Source organism: Pteronotus mesoamericanus, unplaced genomic scaffold (genome assembly GCF_021234165.1).
Source record: "Pteronotus mesoamericanus isolate MK-2021 breed Mesoamerican mustached bat unplaced genomic scaffold, CSHL_Meso_final contig_20, whole genome shotgun sequence".
NCBI lineage: Eukaryota > Metazoa > Chordata > Mammalia > Chiroptera > Mormoopidae > Pteronotus > Pteronotus mesoamericanus.
In genome coordinates, this window is record NW_026555085.1 from 47,156,282 (window position 1) to 47,175,579 (window position 19,298).

General features: G+C 34.5%; 1 protein-coding gene across 2 annotated transcripts in view; it reads right to left on the reverse strand.

Annotated features, from left to right (window-relative positions):
* RNGTT (RNA guanylyltransferase and 5'-phosphatase) overlaps positions 1-19,298 on the reverse strand; it is a 245,740-nt gene that overhangs the window by 198,702 nt on the left and 27,740 nt on the right. For both annotated transcript variants that reach the window (XM_054569701.1, XM_054569700.1), the window contains exons 6-8: positions 17,857-18,097; positions 9,546-9,655; positions 8,267-8,368 (exon numbers count right to left, since the gene is read on the reverse strand). In XM_054569701.1, the coding sequence (XP_054425676.1) occupies positions 8,267-8,368; positions 9,546-9,655; positions 17,857-18,097 (453 nt within the window). The remainder of the gene's footprint in view (positions 1-8,266; positions 8,369-9,545; positions 9,656-17,856; positions 18,098-19,298) is intronic.

The following is a 19,298-nucleotide window of genomic DNA, read 5'->3' on the forward strand; positions in this document are numbered from 1 at the left end:
ACATTTTAACTAAACAAAAGATTATATATAGACAGAGAGGAAGTTCTGAAAGCACATACACCAAAATCTAACTGGTGATTACAGATGCATTTTATTTTTGTCCTTTTCCTTATATTCCCTTTCTAAGTTTTCTACAATATAAATTACTTTTATAATGGAGAATATTTTTAACGACACTATCATTTCTTCATTATTACAAGACAAGAATCACAAGACAAAAATAAGAATTTTTACTGAAATGTGTATCTAGCCCAAGTTAGAAAAAGTCACAACTACTAATAATGGAAAAGGTTTAACAGGTATAGACATCAATCTTGACCTAATTAAGAGAATTGAAAAGCTTTCAGGATAACAGAATATTGCAAAATTGCTTTTCATTGCATAAATCAGGTAATTAATTCCAGTACTGGTAAACAAATCTCATGAAATCTACCAGCTCTGTAGATAAAAAGACTCTTGGTTATTTTAATTAGTTACTTTTATTGAATAGATTAAGGAGTGTCGTTCATACTGAGAACACAGAATGTCTTTATCAGACTTCAAAGTGTAAAATCAAATGACATATTTATTTGTACTAATTACCATCAATGTTACAGGTTATGCTTTTTGGAACTTCATAGCCACACACAGAGTAAATATGTAAAACATAGTATCCTTTTAAGTGGTCTTCCATCAGAGAGAGTAGTGCCATAAGGATTACTCAGATTTATATTGATATGGAATAAAATTTAAATGTCACTTGAAATAATGTGAGCTGCACTTATGTATCAAAGGGACAGAAAGGGATGAAAAAGATTTCATTTTTATAAAACGGTCAGTCTTCATAAGAAGAAAACATCAAAAGAAACATTCCAAAGGTTTTGTTTTAGTTTACATTTGTCCCTGATAGGGCTGACTACTTTCAATTTTCTTTTGTATAAAGCAGACATTCTTAAAAAAAAATTGTAATTCTTTCAAACCATTTTTCTCCAATTCACAAAGAGGAACAGACTGGTCTTCTCTTTTTTACCCAACCTAATACTTGCCATTTCAATAATTGCACATAATGAACTAGAGCATGTGAGCAAATAACCAGTTCTTACAGTAGCGTGGAATTATGCTGCTGACTTTGCTAATATCTACTTGTATAATTGAAGCAAGTATTTCATTTTCTGGATTCTAGCCCCTCAGATGCCTCCACAAAAACTCAGTCTCCCCAGAACAGTATAAAAATTAAATATTCCAGGTATAACTTTATGCACTAATGAGTTTCAAAATATTAGATATGATGTTATGGCTATAGTTAGTATTTACCAGTAAATAAGACAGGAGATAAGTTCTTATTTAATACCAATATTCAGTAAAAGTTCTTATGTTATATACCATAAGGAACTATTTGCTTTGCAATCAAAAGAAAAATAGAGCTAAATAGAAATTTATATTCACTCTGATCTCTTCCCTCATGTGGAACTGACAAATTTAGTGAACTAAATTAAAGTAGTATACATAGTACTTAATTAATCATAATCTGATTTACTCATTCTGTTTCTAAATAGCATAAAACACAGTTTGGTTTTTGAACTCCACTGAAAATTATTCCAGAGACATCTGAAACCTCTTTAATATTCCTCTCAGTATGTAAGACTTTTCTAGTCTAGTGTCTCATTACCTTATATACACTACTACTGTCTGAACATTCAGCTCTAATCATTAGAATAATCACCTGCTACAAACATTACTAACAGGATACACATCAAGGGATCCAAGTATGATACTAACTACAGGGGGTAATTACACTGTTCTGCGTAACAGAGCAGTCAGTATGGAAGCTACCTGGACATAATATAAATCAAACCTCTGTTATAACAAAAGCATGGGACATGATATAATGAGGGAAAAGGCTTCATTTACCTCTTAAACGTATATATTTAGTGAATTACTTAAATTTTTTAAAAATCTTGTCAAAGTACTGGGCACTAGCAATAACTTACAATCAATGAGGAAAAATACTTCAATTTTTTAATTTACTGAAGTAAATTTTAAAACAAAATGCCTTTATATTAAACTTATGTTTTCCTACATTAAGCTCATGTTTACACTTTCTAACACTTGAGATGCAAAAACAGTCTTTCAAGGAGAATGTTTTCTATCGTAAGTTGACAAACTATGACCCAAAGGTCAAATATGGCTTGCTACCTGTTTTTGTAAATAAAGTTTTATTGGAACACAGTTATGCGCATTTGTTTATGTAAGAGGAGCAGGATAGAGTTGCTTTTGTGTTACAATGGCAGCACACAGCAGTTCGGACAGAGACCACGTGGCCCATGAAACCTAAAATAGTTACTACCTGGCCCTTACAGCAGACATTTGCTGAACCCTTGATTACACAAAAAGCTAAAGCTGGGGATTCTGTCTTAAGCACTTCTGATCCATTCAGCACCTGATACAGAACCCTGGAGTTAACAAATTTTCAATATAATTTCTGAATGAATTAAAAAAACGGAATTCCCAGACCAGAATTCAGGAAGAATAAATCTACCTACAATTCCCTCCCAGAAGCATTATACAAATATATCTCGTTTACTACCCTGACTGGCATGGCTCAGTAGGTTGAGTGCCATTCCACAGACCAAAAAGTCAACAGTTCGATCCCAGTCAGCGCCCATGCCTGGGTTGCCAGGCCAGCCAAATACAGCATTGGGGTCATGTTAGAAGCTACCAATCAATGTTTCTCCCTCTCTCTTTCTCCTTCCCCTCCTCTCTAATAATAAATAAACAAAATCTTTTAAAAGATTTGTATCTCACTTACCTAAATAGATATGTTATAAAAAGCTGACAATAACTTAGATTTTCATAAATGCCTAAGTGTTCTTTTTTTAAATCCTGAAATAATTAACCTGACACATTGTTTTTTCTGAAAGCAGGGTATCTTTGTATATGTGTGTGTGTTTAATATAGTACGTCTCTCTAGAAAAGCCATTGTAAATATAATGACAACGGCTTGTATAACATCAATGTAATCTGGCAGCCAAGGAGAGTGGACTGGAATGTGCACGCGTGAACAATGACGACTTCACTGCACTGGTCAGTGGGAGCGGTAGACACCATTGAGCGAGCATGTTTACTGTGTGGCCATAGCATTCAAAATGACTGAGTGACCAAAGCAATGATTGTGCATCAAATTTTGCATTAAGCTTGAACATTCCTCTGCAGAAGCTATTTGGATGATTCAGAAGGCTTTCAGGGACAATGCAATGAGTGCAGTGCAAATAAAAGTGGGGCACAAATGCTTCAAAGATGGTCGAGAATCTGCTGAAAGTGATCCATGTTCTGGAAGGCCTGCAACAAGCAGAACACCTGAGAATGTTGAATGTGTACGGGCTGCAATCAACAAAGATTGACAACTGACAGTGCAAGAACCAGAAGCTGATCTGGGGATTCCAAAAACTACTGTGTCCGAGATTTTGTTGCAGGATATTGGCATGAAGCATATCATGGCAAAATTCTTTCCATGGCTTCTGCTACCAGAACAGAAGGAACATCGTGCTGCAGTTGGGACAACTATGTGAAGTTCCAAGGTGCCTACTTTGAAGGGGACTGAGGCATCATTGTCCTATGTATAGTGTTTCTTGCATCTTGTATCTTCTTCAACAAATGTCTCTATTTTTCCTACTATGTGGCTGGATACTTTGTGGACAGACCACATCTAATTCCACATTGTCTACAAGGGCTAACTAGTACCATAACACACACACACACACACACACACACACACAAATTATAAGAATAAATAAAAACAGAAAAATATGTTCAGATAATATATTCTATATAGCAAATTCAAAAATTATATATTCATACCATAAGAACTTAGAAGAGGGTTCAGCAAGATCACTAGTACAACGTCAACATGCACAAATAATTAGTGTCATCCTAGTGTCTGAAGCCATTTGCCATGAGTGAGATGGTGCTTCTAAATTCAGAGCAAGGAACCTCCTTTTGATCAGTGGGTACTAGATTTTTCCACTGAATTTCCAAAAATCGATTTCAAAGTTTATTACATGGCCTCCTTTCAGGACCACATGCAAACAGTTAATTACAATATCAAAACATAGGTTCTTTTTTAAAATTTTAGCAAAAGATAGGTTGGATCTCTACAACCTATGAAAGCTATACAACACTGCTAGGAGAAATTAAAGATGACAAATAAGTGGAGGGACGGATATATCATGTTTCTAGGTAGAACACTCAAATACTGTTAAATGACCATTCCTCACCAAACTGATCTCTACATTTGAAGCAAATCTAATCAGCATCTCACATAAATGTTTTACTCCCAAAATAAAGTACCCTAAGACAGAGTGGGTATTCAAATAAATACTTCGGGGTTTTCCTTTTGTTTTTGGTAGAGCATTGTTCTTTGATAAATGAGATATTTCCATTATCAATAAAAAACATATTAGCTCAAATTACTTCAGCTAATCACTTAGCGGTCTAACAGTTGAGACACACAGAAAGGGGTATACAGCTGCAGAGGAGGGAAAATAAGCAACAGGAAGATAGCAAAACACAAGTGACAAATTTTGCAGACTTCATTATTTTGGCCAAAGTTTGCCACAATCACAGCCTTGGATAGTATGGAGAATGCAATGTAAAAAGTAAAGAATATCCAGAATATGAAACTCATAAGATAAAACTATGCCTCACCCCCAAATCCCCAGGTCATTTTGTATATACTTTAAAACCTAGAGATAGGCACCTTTGCTTCTTATCTTTTCTTTTCCACTTTCTCCACTTGAAGAGGTAAATAATAAACCCACCTGGTAAGACATTGTTACACATCTACTTAAAATATACATCTCAACAAAAACTCAATTTAAGATAATCTTTACTATCAATTTAGTAGATTATAAATTTATAATCCAAAAAAATTAAATATAATTTCAACATTCTGAAATAAGCAATGAGGCTAATTTTTACTAATCCTTCAATAATACATATCCATGGAGAGAAAGGCATGAATGGGCAAATCATGCAAATTATTTGTATCTGAATCTGTAACTGTATCCATGTTTATATATTCATCCATGTAGAATGAATACTCCTAGAAGCACATAAGGCAAATAAATTTAAATTTTTCATTTTATCTCTCTATAGTATTTGAAGTTATCATAAACTAATATTAATTTTTTGAAGCTAGTTAATTTTTAAAGTAAACTCAAAATACTGTGAGCAAATGAGCATATATATGTAAATATATAAATATATATTTGAACACCTTTGTTATTTAACTATTTGGACTCACTATACCAAGCACTAATATTAAAAACAATATCTGTTTTGCCCTGGCTGGTGTGGCTCAGGTGGTTGGAGCATCCTCCCATGATCAAAAGATCACGGGTTCAATTCCTGGTCAGGGCATGTACCTAGGCTGTGGGTCAATCCCTGACCCCCAGTCCACATCCAGACACACACAATCCCGTCTGGGTGTGTATGGGAGGCAAACAATTGATGCTACTCTCTTGCATCAGTGTTTCTCTCTAAAAGCAATTTTTAAAAATTGCCTTCAGGTGAGGATTAAAAAAAAAGGCAATACCTATTTTATAACCAAAAGCATAAGGTATATACCACAATGACAGTAGTGGTGATAAATCTCCAAGTGATAAAATGACTATTTTTATTTTCTTCTTTTTGTTATTTCTGAACTTTAAAGAACTTTGTTATCAACAAAATACCAAAAAAGCTAAAAAATACTAAGTTGAAGGGTAAGACTGTTTCCATTAAAAACAAATAAAATGAAAATATTTTTTATATTTTCCCAAATAATAAAAATAAAATATAATTAGTAGAAAGCATATCATGTTGAAATAGTATTACTATATTCATTTATTATTAAAATCAAGTTGCATCTGCCCATCTCCATGTCTCCATATGTACCTTTTAAGGTCATTACCAGTTAAATGTAGGTAAAGAAAGCATAATACCAAAGGTATAATTGCCACTTTGACATTCAAAACCTTCTCATAAAAATTTAATGTAATCGATATCATCTTTAAAATAATATCTAAAAACTAAAATATAAAAACAGGATCTCAAAGAGATATGTGCATTCCCATTTTTATTGCAGCATTATTCACAATAGCCAAGATACGAAAGCAACCTAATGTCCATGAACAAACAAACAAAGAAGTGGTATACAGCATCCCCCACTTTATCTGTGGGGGACACATTGCAAGATCCCCTAGTGGATGCCTGAAACCACTGACAGTACCAAACCCTACATATACTATGGTTTTTTCCTGTATATGCATACCTATGATAAAACTTAATTTATAAATTAGATACAGTAAGGTATTAACTATGAATGTTAATAAAATAAATATTGTATGATATCACTTACATGTAAAATCTAAGAAAGCCAAAGTCAAAGATACTAGTATGGTGGTTACCAGGGGCTGAGAGGTGATGAAAATGGGGAGATGTTGGTCAAAGAATACAAACTCCCTGTTGTAAGACAAGTAAGTTCTGGGGATCTAATGTACAGCATGGTGGTTTTAGTTACTTATACTGTATTATACACTTCGTACAACAATAAATCTTAAACTTTTTCAGTACAAAGAAGAGCCCTGGCTGATATGGCTCAGTGGATTGAGCGCTAGCCTGCAAACTAAAGGGTTGGCGGTTCGAATCCCTATCAGGGCACATGCCTGGGTTGCAGCCAGGTCAGCCCCCAGTGTGGGGGGCACGCAAGAGGCAACTAAACATTAATGTTTCTCTCCCTCTCTTTTTCCCTTCCTTCCCCTCTGTCTAAAAATAAATAAATAAAATCTTTTAAAAAAATGGTAATTACCGTATTTTGCCACGAATAATGCGCACTTTTTTGCCCAAATTTTTGAGGAAAAAATAAGGATGTACATTACACATGGGTAGTACTAATTCTGTATCTATGTAAGTGTTTTTAATTCTTTTTATTTATGCTTATGCATCAAAAGTGTAATCTAGAACCCTGGCTGATGTGGCTCAGTGGACTGAGCACCAGCCTGTGAACCAAATGGTTGCTGGGTCAATTCCCAGTCAGGGCACATGCCTGGGTTGCAGGCCAGGTCCCCAGAGGGAGAACACATGAGAGGCAACCACACATGTTTCTCTCCCTCTCTTTCTCCCTCCTTTCCACTCTCTAAAAATAAATAAATAAAATCTTTTTTGAAAAAATTTTCTTTAATCTTTTTAAAAAGTGTAAGCCAGAAAGCAATAACGATATCTGTATGCAAAATAATACCCTTTTAATACAAAAAAACAAGTTATCTAAATATAAATAAATAAATAAATAATAGAATTAAAAATTAAAGCAAAAGATATTTTTCCTAAAAGTTTGGGCCACAAACGTGGGTGCACATTATACACAGCAAAACACACTACATTTAGTAACAGCAGTGTTAGCTAATGCTACGGTAGTAATTCTGCAATATATAAGTGTATCAAATCAACATATTGTATACTTTAAATTACACATGATGTGTCAATTATACCTCAATAAAACTGGGAGAAAAACTAAAATATACATATACTCCTAATTATTCTAAAACATTTTCTTTATTAGGAAGTCAATAGGACGCCTATATTAATATGTTAAAATAATTATTTCAACTACCATAATAACCATTTGCTAAATAAAGACTTGCTAAATACATATAACAAAGCTATAAAAATATGAATTACAAAACAGAAAAAGTTAAATATTATTGAGGAAGCATAAAATTTATACTAATAAATATTTTAAAACTTAGGAATATGAAGTTTGAAGGTAAGCTTGTTTTAAGAATGCAACAACCTTACGAGTGTATAAAATTACAAAAAGGCTTAGCAAGGATTAAGAGAAAAAAGAAAAGCTATTCCAAGAAACAAAATGTAAAATGAATCAGGAGGACTTGGTAATTTTTTAATTATAAACTGGCAGCACATCTCTTAATTTTAGAAGTGTCCAGCAACCATTAAAAACAAGGTGGTGAGCAGGAGACATTCTAAAAGCACAAATATTTTCAAACTTAAATTTGGTATATACTTATGTCAAACTAACAGAACTCTAAAACCAAAAATTTAGCAGAATGAGAGTATTACTTAGCTAAGACTATTACCAAAACAAAAACTATACAGCATTTGAAATATGTCTTATTTTGCTGTTCAAGGCAGAAATTCACACTCGCCAGAGTGCAAACCTTTTCTAACAACAAAGGAATATTCTTCAAGCATTAGGGTTATTTGTATAACTGATTTTAGAAGTCAAACTTACCGAGTACCATCTGCTTTCCAGCTTACTTTGTATGGCTTCTGCTCCAAAAGTTTAATATTTTGCTTGTCCATGGAAACAGGCTGTGCTCCAGGGAATCCAGACCTTAAAGAAGAGTATTTTATTACTATTATGGCTGGTATCATACAAAAGCAATACACATATGAAACCAATCTCACAGGAGTCACACGTTTATTTCAATGTTCTCCCTATGATGAAATTAAGGTCGATTGGAATAATATTAGACTTCACGAGGATGCTAACAAAAAGTTATCATTTTCTTGACATTTAAAATTCAAGTTAACAAGATTCTAATCACCACTGCTATAACTACTGGGCTAATTTTTAAATTTTAATATATATGATCTAAATAGTAAAGCAGGTATGTTGGCAAGTCTTTTAAATCAGGAAGAAGTTTAAATCTTGCTTTAGTCATCTTACATTATTTTAGACCCCATATTCCTCATCATGACACTGCCAACTTGGCATAACTGTGCAGGGCTGGCAAGTTTCTCCCCAAAAAATGCCCAGAAGTGACAAAACAGGAGAAATGTGGATCATGATTAAAGTGCAGTGGCAAGGGTTTAACACAACACTAAAATCAGTATTACTTCACCATCATTTTCAGCTTTTAGTTAAAATTATTTCTAGGTGATTGATCTGTATGGACCAGTCAAAAAGTTATTTAAATAAGGAATTTTTAAGTTAATAATCCTGTTTCATCATGTTCCGGCTGTATCACAATTTCTGCCACAGATAGCAATGATCAACAGAAACGATCATACACCAAGACCAGGGAGCAACCGATAAGAACAGTGAACTCTCTTGAATCCTCTCCCATGAAATGCCCAATAAATAATTTCCATTCATGGTAGGGGGCAGAACATATTTAAAGCTGATTCCCTCAGGTTTTTGATTACAGAAAAACTGAAAAATGTGACACATTCAATTTTCACCTGTTCTCCCTTAATACAGGAAGGGCAACCCAAACGTTAATCTGCAACAGTATAATCAAAAACACAAAACAAGTACTAGATAGTGAAAGAGTAACTTTCTATTCCTTTAGGAAGATATCAGTCATCTAATTTTTGATACAACTGTCCATTTATTACACTGCTTCTCTTGAAAAAAATCTGATAAACTCTTACTTGACATCTCTTCAAGCACTCTATGTAAACATACCAATTTCTAGAAGCAAAGAAACTATGTTAATGTTTGCTTTTAATGTTATGTATTTCAGAGTAAGAATAAATTTTATTTAAAATATTAAAATATTTATTACCCTTCCCAACCACAGAATTGATGACACTTCTGCTGTACTTCTCCTAACTTTGGTTGAGTTGTTACTTGAGTTACACCTTTAACGGTTACACCTTCCAAGAAAATAGCACCCTTAAAATAAAAGGAAAAGAAATATATTGTATTAGAGTTCAAATCCATTTACAAAGCTTAGACTAAGAAACAGATTCGTTTATTTTCACAAATCTGAGCAAACACATGAAACAGAAATGGTCTCCAGGAAGCTCTATAAACTTCCCTGAGAGTACACTAGTTTTCCTTAATCCAGCAAATGATTTTCAATGTAAATATACAGTCCAGTGTCTATATCATGTTGTTAAAGCATTCCATAGGCACTATTCAGAAATCATAGCAGCAATAATAACTTATCTACCATCTACTCAGAGCTCAGATTATCTGGCATCTTATACTTTCTCTAATCCTTGTAATTGAGCTGAAAAGTAGATTGTTATATTTATTTCACAAATGAGTGTATAAGGAATAAAGACTGTATATAATTTATTCAAGTGGTAAAAACAGAACTTTGAACACAAGTCATTCACCAATGATTTTCATTTTGCGAAGGGGAGGGGAGTTGTATCACTTACTGAATAAAGACTTTAAGGGGATAAATACCCACACTATATACTTTTGTAAACTAGGATAAGAGTATAACAAAGTGGCTAAGCTACAATTATTGGATGTATCAACATAAAAACTATATATTACTCATCACCGAATTTTTAATCTAAATTCTTTAAGTCAGCATTACATAAAGCATCTTAACTATATTTCAGAGCAAGCATATTTTTAAAGTATAAACATCGCAGAGAAGTGAAGCAGACAAAAAATTTATAAATCAAATGAACACTCCTAAAAACTCTGTAGACTAAAAAAACTGTCTAAATTCATGCTACAATTACTTTCAGACCCATAAGAAGGCTGGCATCAGTCTCAAGAAAAATCCATTAAACAACTGTACCTGTTAACGTAATTAGGGAATAAAAAGCATGGTCTACAAGCTGCAATGATCAACCCTCCGGCAAAGGTTTTGCAACCTGAGCCACTTGGGAAAGAAAAAAAACAAATGCAATATTTAATCTACATACATCCCTGTCAAACATAAGAGTTCTGAGTTGAATCCAATCAACTGATTCAGATCCTAATTCTGAATCACATTATAGTTATCTAATATGTTGTCTACTTTTTGTTCAATAAGCATACTTTAGAGATTTCATGAGCCAAAGGATCAGAGTACCATTCCCCTCTATTACACCATCACCTTTCTTTACCCGCCAATGAAATATGTTTTAGTTCTTTCCAAGGGCAGCCAGAGGTAACCTCTGGAAAAGGTTCACTATTCACTTGACCCAGGAAGCCCCACAAAATCATGCAAATCAAGAAGTTCAAATCTTCGTGTTCACTTTAAGAACAACTCATGGAACTGCCCAGGCCAGGCACCAGGGGTATACATATTCAAAAAGCCACCAGGTATCTGAGGGATGTCACTTTACAGAAGCAATGTGTGCCATGTGTCCTGACAATGGTGGAGTTGGTAGATGCGCCCAGGCCAAAAAGTAGGGCTGGACACAGGGTCTGTGGCCCAAAAAGAATTTTTGCTGCACATGCTTAAAAACACCAAGAGTTAAGGAACTTAGGGGGTTAGATATAAGTTCTCTGGTCATGGAGCACATCTAGGGGAACAAAGCTCCCAAGATGCAGTGTTAGAACTTCGTTCATGGGCAGATTATGCCCCACTGAGAGGATCTTTACTGAAAAAGAGCCAATTGTTCCTAAACCAGAAGAGGAGGTTGCACAGAAGAAAAAGATATCTCAGAAGAAACTGAAGACACAAAAACTTATGGCCCAGGCATGAACTCAGCAGAAGGAAAGTAAAAGAAAAAGGGAAGGGGGGAGGGGGGAGGGAGAAAGGAAAGAAAGAAGGGGAGGGAAGGAGGGAGGGAAAGAGGGAGGGGAATTTCTGTGTAAGAATCATTTCTACCATTAAAAAATAATCACAAAGGAAGGGAAGGAGGGAGGAAGGGAGGGGAGAAAGAAAAAAGAAAAGAAGGAATTTTAAAGGAAAGCTAAAACAGGTACTTAAGACTTTTTTTACCATGTTGAGTCGTTGAGATACACAAATAACTTCAATATTCTTATAAAAGTATAGGTTTATACAAATTAAAAAGAAAGAATTATGAGTTCAATGTTCAGCATCTGTATTCTGAAGGTACTAGTTTCACATGAAGAAGATATCTGGCTTTACTTATAAGCATGTATTTCCCAAGCAAAGTTAAGAAATCAATAATGATTTCTGAAAAGCAAGGGTCAAATTAGCATAAATTACTCCTAAAAACACAAACATTACTTCTTTTTCTAACAAATACTAAAAAGGACTAAAACATTAGAAATATAATCAATATTCAACCAAGCACTTTTCCCCAATATTACTACAGAACTATTTTAATAAGTCTATGCAGTTGAGCAAACTAAATATTTTTAATTTAACAGAACAAGTAAATATTGAGCCTCAGTACAGATTTAACAACTACAGAGTCTGTTAAAATTCCGACCTTCTAGTAAATGCGTCATCCATTTATTTTTCTTTTTCCTTTATCTTTTCTACAGTGCCTCAATTTCTTTTTTTATTTTTTAATCTTCCTTTATTTCCTTCTGCAATCATTAAGTAAAAAAGTAAAGGCACACTTTGTCTTACATGCTTCAAACTTAAGCGATATATTTCTGGGTGTTTTCCATGTGTTTAAATTCGCCTCCGTTTCTTTTATGTGGGAGGGGAGGGGTGGGGGACTCAAAGGCGTCTACACTCCAGACTGCGACCCTGCTTCAGCACACGCAGTAGACACCTGCACTGTGCAGACGCTGAAGGACAACACCCAAAGCAACATGGACATTTTGGCACAAGTCCTACAGACTTTACTTAAGTCAAAGTTACTGATCTTGAAAAACGAAAATGCAAATGTTGGTGAGTTGGATTTAAACCAGATTACCTTAATAAAATTGTACCTTGGTTATAAAAATAAGAAAGTAAGGGTCAACATCAACATGCCAATATAAACTGAACAGAAGCAAGAAAAAGAAACCGCACATGAAAATATTGGGGAATGCCCTGGCTAGTATCGGTCACTGGTTCCATTCCCAGTCAGGGCACATGCCTGGGTTGCGGGCCAGGTCTCCAGTTAGGGGTATGCAAGAGGCAACTGATTAATGTGTCTCTCGCACTGATGTTTCTCTCCCTCTCTTTCCTTCTCTCCCTCCCTTTCCCTTTCTCTAAAAGTAAATAAAATCATTAAAAAACAAAGTATTAGGGAAGGCCACAAACTGCTAATTCAGGCAGCAATTGTAAGGATGCAAGGATGCGAGGAAGGTCCTAAAGAACACGCAGTTGCTTAGGGAAGGGCTAATGCAACCTCGAGGTTCAAGCCATGGGTCCCAGTTATCAAGAAATCCATCAACAGTCTGATAAGAAAGAGTATTTGGATCAAGTTGATGGTGAAAAGGACACCTACTTGGCTTAACCCTTCTAGAAAGGTCGAAATGTGCCACCGCAGCAAATGTTCCTGCGGGGCAGGATGACAAGTTCCCGGCAGCAGCCTGCCGCAGTTGGGCCCTCCCTTTTTAAACTGAGACCAAGACTCCCATCAGCGGGTTTCAGATGTACATCAGAACTGCTCATGATCAATACAATTCAAGTCTGTAAATATAAACGCCAATGCCATTTACCTAATGGAATTGAACAGAATGGAATGAACCTTCCATGCCGAGGGCTGCTTGCAAATACATTTAAATCAATACACTGGCTACATGGTAATAGCCGCCATCTTGGGCAACACTTAGCATGCTGGCAATACTGAGAGGGGTCTGAATAGACCTGTGTGTACTCTACTCTGAAAAACCATCTATATAGTGTGTTTCACTCTTTAATGTGTGAAAATAAAGAAAATTAAAGGGGGAAAAGAGAGAAATCAAACCTAACTACCTTCTCCAAAAACAGAGAAGGGAATATTTCTTCTTTTGGTGGTGACAGACTAGCTTATTTAGACCAATTTTGTAGCCATGAAAAAAAAAACCAGATAAAACATCTTTTGCGCCTATTAAAGACATTGAAGACTTAGAAACGGAGAAAAGACTTGAAGGACCAAGAATTCAGAGGGAAGGAAAGTCCAGAAAAGTGAGCTAGACGTTATAACTTTTCCTTCTCTAGAATTTTCCTCTATAGGCACTGCTTCAAAAATAGTAGCTGAGAGGCTAAGAAGCTGAATACAGCTTTCAGCAATATCAGAAGAATGATGAAACAAGGAGGACAGGTTCAATTAGGCTTTCGGTTAGGATCCCCAAAAGGCTACACTCTAGGAATTATGGTGAAACAAAAACAGACCAGCCTCCCCAAACTAAAGCCTAGCTTCTAAACAGTTCAGTCCTTGACTGAGTTAAGATGTTCAACTCCTAGTTCGGTGCAGGAGCAAAAGTAAGTCTTCTCTGAAGGAAAATAACATGATACATAGTCTCAAATTATTTCCACAATTTTTCGTAATATCTAGTAAACAGAAATATCTAGGTATGTAAACAAAAACAAAAAAAACCTACAATTGACTAGAAATCAAAGGATATAAGAAGAAAAACAAAAAGATCCAGGTGATTAACATATTACAGTTATCAACAGAGGCTTTAAAATAACTGAGATTAATAAATTTGAAAACCTGTAAGACAAGTTGAAGAATTCCAACAAAGAACTGAAAACTATTTTTTTTTTTAGATTTTATATTATTTTAGAGAGGGGAAGAGAGGAAGAAAGAGAGGGAGCGAAACATCAGTGTGTGGTTGCCTCTCTAGCACCCCCTACTGGTGATCTGGCCCACAACCCAGGCATGTGCGCTGACTGGGAATCTAACCGGTGACCCTTTGGTTTGCAGGCTGGCACTCAATCCACTCAGCCACACCAGCCAGGGCTGAAAATGATTTTAAAACTCAAATGAAATTCCAGAAGTGAATGTAAAATAACTGAAATGGATGCATTTAATAGCAGCTTTCACAAAGCTGAAGAGGGTATTAATAAACTGGAAGATAGGTCAAAAGAAAATATCCAGACTGAAAAATGAAACAAAAGGATGGAAAATACAGAAAAGAACGTACGAGACCTTCTTTAAAAAGTCTATTCGTTGTGTCCCAGGAGGAGAGAGGAACAATGGATATGAAACAGTATTTGAAGAGAATAATAGCCAAGAATTATCTAAAACTAGTATTTAAAAAATTCAACCACAGATTCTAGAATCACTATAAACAGGAAACAGGATAAATAGAGGGTTGGCCAAAAATTCCATTTAGTTTTTTCCATAAAACAAAAGACACATTTTCCATTTTCACCAATAACTATTGATTTGGATATTGAGTATGTCCGCTACCTCCCACTGTTGGCTTCTAGTGGGTAAAGGGCAGGAGTTGCTGCTAAACACCTTCCAGTATATAAGACAGCCCCAGTTCAAAGATTTAATTGGCCAAAATGTCAACAGTACCAAGAAACTTTGCAAACAACTTTTGACAAGTTTAATCGGTCACAGCATCTTCTCCATACACTGCACAAATCTTTTTTTGCATTTCAGTTGCATTTTTACCTTTCTTAAAATAATAAAGTTTATTTTCTTCCATCTTCAATATTAAAATGGCTACACAAAAACTCACTAATTTTGAAAAGGTTTTTTTTTAAATGCACACTGATATGAGAGTTGTCACAATACAATCTAAAAAAATTGTTTTGACTGAAGAAGACATCTAAGAGCTACTGGAGCCATCCTCCATAAAAAAACTAACTGAACATTTTGGCCAATCCAATACAAAGAAAACTACAAAGAGAAACATAGCAAAACTGCTGAAAATCAAAAACAAAAAGATAAAAGATATTGCTTTCAAAGAAGCAATTTCTCAACAGAAATGAATTATGAAAAGCTATCTTCAAAGTGCCAACTCGGGATTCTATACTCCATAGACATATACTTCAAAATGACAACCAAAAAAAAAAAAAGACATTTTCACACAACTACTGAGAGAATATGTCAAAGCAGACCCACATTAAAGAAAATACTAAAGAGAACTCTTCAGTCAGAAGGAAAACCATACAAAAGGAACCACAAAAATACATGAAAGAATGAAGAGCACCAGAAAGGATAAATACATGGGTATATCTAATGAATATTACCTATATAAAATAAAGATAATGATGATATCTTATGAAGTTTTTTAATTTTTATAGAATTAAAATACACAATACCAGAAAGGCAGGAAGAGGTAAATGGAATCAAAGGTCCTAAGATTCCTGAATCATCTAAAAGGTGGCAAAAGTACTAATACATACCACAATTTAACAAGTCAAAGATGCATACTAAAACCTTGGGTAACCACTAAAAAAACAGTAAAGAAATGTATAAATAACAAGCAATGGGTGAGGGTGATAGACTAAAAAATAAACAAACAATATAAATGAGTATAAATGAGGCAAGAGGAAAGGAATATACACAAATGAGACAAATAAACAAAAAAAAACCCAAGTAAGATGAGTTTAAATCTGAAATAAAGAAATCCGCAAAATAAATGTACATTGGTACATGGACTAAAAACTCCAATAAGATAAAAACTGTTGGTTAGATAAATAAAACCTAACATGATGCTTGTAAGAGACACATCTTAAATAACAGACAAATAAAAGTTGAAAGTAAAAGGATGGGAAAAAAATATTCCATACAAACACTATCCAAAAGAAATTTGTGCAATCATACTAAATCAGATGTTTTACAATGCTAAGACGCTGTAAACATAATCTTTTACACATAGTTGTACCCATAGTCCAAAATATATGACGTAAACATGACACAACTACAAAGAGAAACAGGTAAATCCACAATCATAGTGGGGAATTTTTAAAATATCCCTCTTAGTAACTGACAAAACAAAACAGAAGTAACTAGGCTTGGGATTTTATTTTAAATATTATTTATTTTCCATAGAAGAATATGCCCATCTTGACTATTTTTCTCTTAACGCTGCTTGAGCTCATTTGCAACTAAAGGGATTTAATAGTACTAGATATTATAAAATAAATGTCATTTTTAAGATACCTTCTGCTGGCAAAAAAAGAAAATAAGCAAACTTTACCCCATTTTGCAAAATCATAATTCTTTGTTTTAAAATCTTCTACACATCCAAATACTATATCATAATTCAAAAACACACTAAGCATATTCTCATGATTGTTATTCTGAAAAAATACTCCCTTACAAACTATACCCCTTATAAAAAAAATCCCTTACAAAAACGATATCATAAAAATAAAATCATCTGTACATTATATTATGTTACGTTATGCTCTTAGACTTCCCTTAGAATGTGATTCCTATTTTTCTAGGTATGTGATACAGTAATTTCTGGTATCTAAATCCAGGAAAAAAATGAGTTAGACTAAAAGAATAATAAACTATTTTTGAAATTATTTGTGTGTTTCAAAGCAATTTATACTTTTCAATGGGCTTAGAGTTTTGAAGTTTGAAATGCGTAAACACATATTAAAACAATGTTTTTCAAACAAAGGACTTTCACTTAAAGCCCAAAATGACTGTATTACATGAGTTAGATAAATATAAGGCATTTTCTCCCGTGCTTGTGAATCACTGTCTACTAATGAGCTGTGGTGTTTACCACTCAACCATGATTCCCACACGCCTTAATTATTAACTTTATTACACTTAATTACCTCTACACTTTCCCTAACTTTCCCTTTGGCCTATACCATATATTTGCATATATACGAGTACAACCAGTACTCCTCTTCTCAGTATATTTATTCCCCCAAGAAAAGAGATAACATCCAATGTTCTTAGTTAGACCTTTTATTCTAGAAGATTAATAGGAGTTGGCCACAGAAGTGTCATCTCAGTTCAACTTTACAGAAAATATGAAAGTACCACCCATGGGAAGGAGCAGAATCTATATGTAAAAGTTTTTTTTAACTCTGTGACAATTCTGTAAGGCATTAGTAAAATTTTTACTAGATATTTGGTTGTAATTGCACAATACTTTGCAAAGAAAGACTAAGTTCTCAATCTAATGTCTAAGAGTCCTTTGATTTACCTAAGAAACAAAAACAGGGTGATTTGCATAACAAACTTTTCTTGCAGAAAAGGCAAAGACTCATGGCTATCAAGAACCCTTTAGAAATAGATCCTCACAAATCCAGTAAAACAAACATGGTCAGCATTCCATTTTCTTAAACCTGAAGAAAAAAGGACTATAGTATTTTTAAACATTACCAGTTTTAACCGTTCTTTTCTTCTTTTGCCAAAGGAGGCACTTGATCCAGGCTCTGATTCCTTTTTGCCATCCTCATCCTCATCTTCATCTTCATCATCCTCAAAACACCAATCTGGCAATAGAGGTGGGGGTGGTGCCTCCTCTATATCACCATAGCGACGAAAAAGTTCTTTCAAATAATCACCCTTATAAATTCCTGGTGGTCTGGCTTGAGCAAAAGTGGCAACTGCTGCTTCAATACTATGGAAAACAAACACCATGCCATTTCCTCACTATTCTCCACTTACGCAGATTTTTCAAAACTTACTATATTTAAAGCACCATACAAAGTATACAGAGAAAAGTATACAGAGATTGATAAAACAGACAAATCACTGTTCCACTCTTAAGGCATTCAATCTCTTAAGGGACAAATTCATTCTGAAACAGTTTTAACGTAAGGTACGTCGATAATTACTAAACTCTAGAGGTAAATTGCAATGAGTGTACAGAAGAGACCTGGGTAGAGTATGGGAAAAATTGAAATAAAGCTTTAAAGGCCGAGGTCTGATTCTGAGGGAAAACATCAGTCAAAGAAATGTGAATAGCAACATCAATGAAAGTAAAAAACATGCTGGTTTTTCAAGAACTTTCAACAAACCCAGGCAATATGTGAACAGGTCATCAGAGGAAGGCTTAACCATAGGCTGAATCTGACACAGGACTCTGGGGTGACTGTGAACAGCAGTGATTTTCAACTGGCATGCCCACGCACACTGCTGGGCCACAAGAATGTTTAAAACATGCGACACTTGACTATTTAGCCTGGGACACTGATCTCTTTTCCCTTAGATTGTCAAGTTAAAAGATGACAACAGCCAACACAACAACAGCCATCCAATGTGAATGAATCAAAATTATACCTATTTTTTTTTTTGTCAGACCAACAAAAAATATAACATATATTGTGGTGTGCTGCAGAACTTCAGTAATGAGTTTGTGTGTGCCATGAGATGAAAAAGGTTGAAAATCCCTGGGGTAGAGCACATGAAAGGCCAGAAACACTGTGCTAGAAGTGCATGCAGAAGAAACCCACTGAGGATGCATGAACAGGGAAATAAAATATATAATCGGATGTGTACTTCAGCTTATTACATTAGAGAGGGCCTATTGTGTAGAAAGGCTTAGTAAACAAAATAATGAGAAAATTCAGTTAGTAATAACCCCTTCTCTCAGGAATTTTTTAGTAACTGAAGTTCTAATGTCTCAGGATCTAAAAAGGTATTTCACTAATAATGGGTGTTCAATACAAACACTCTGATTGGTTTAAATAAAGCAACTCTGTCCCAAAAAAACCTTTTCCATACAGCATTATAAGCTTTTCCTAGTACTTAACAGCTATAAAAAGGTACTGCTGAAAATGAAAAGAACAACAATAACTTCCAAAGGTAAATACAAACAC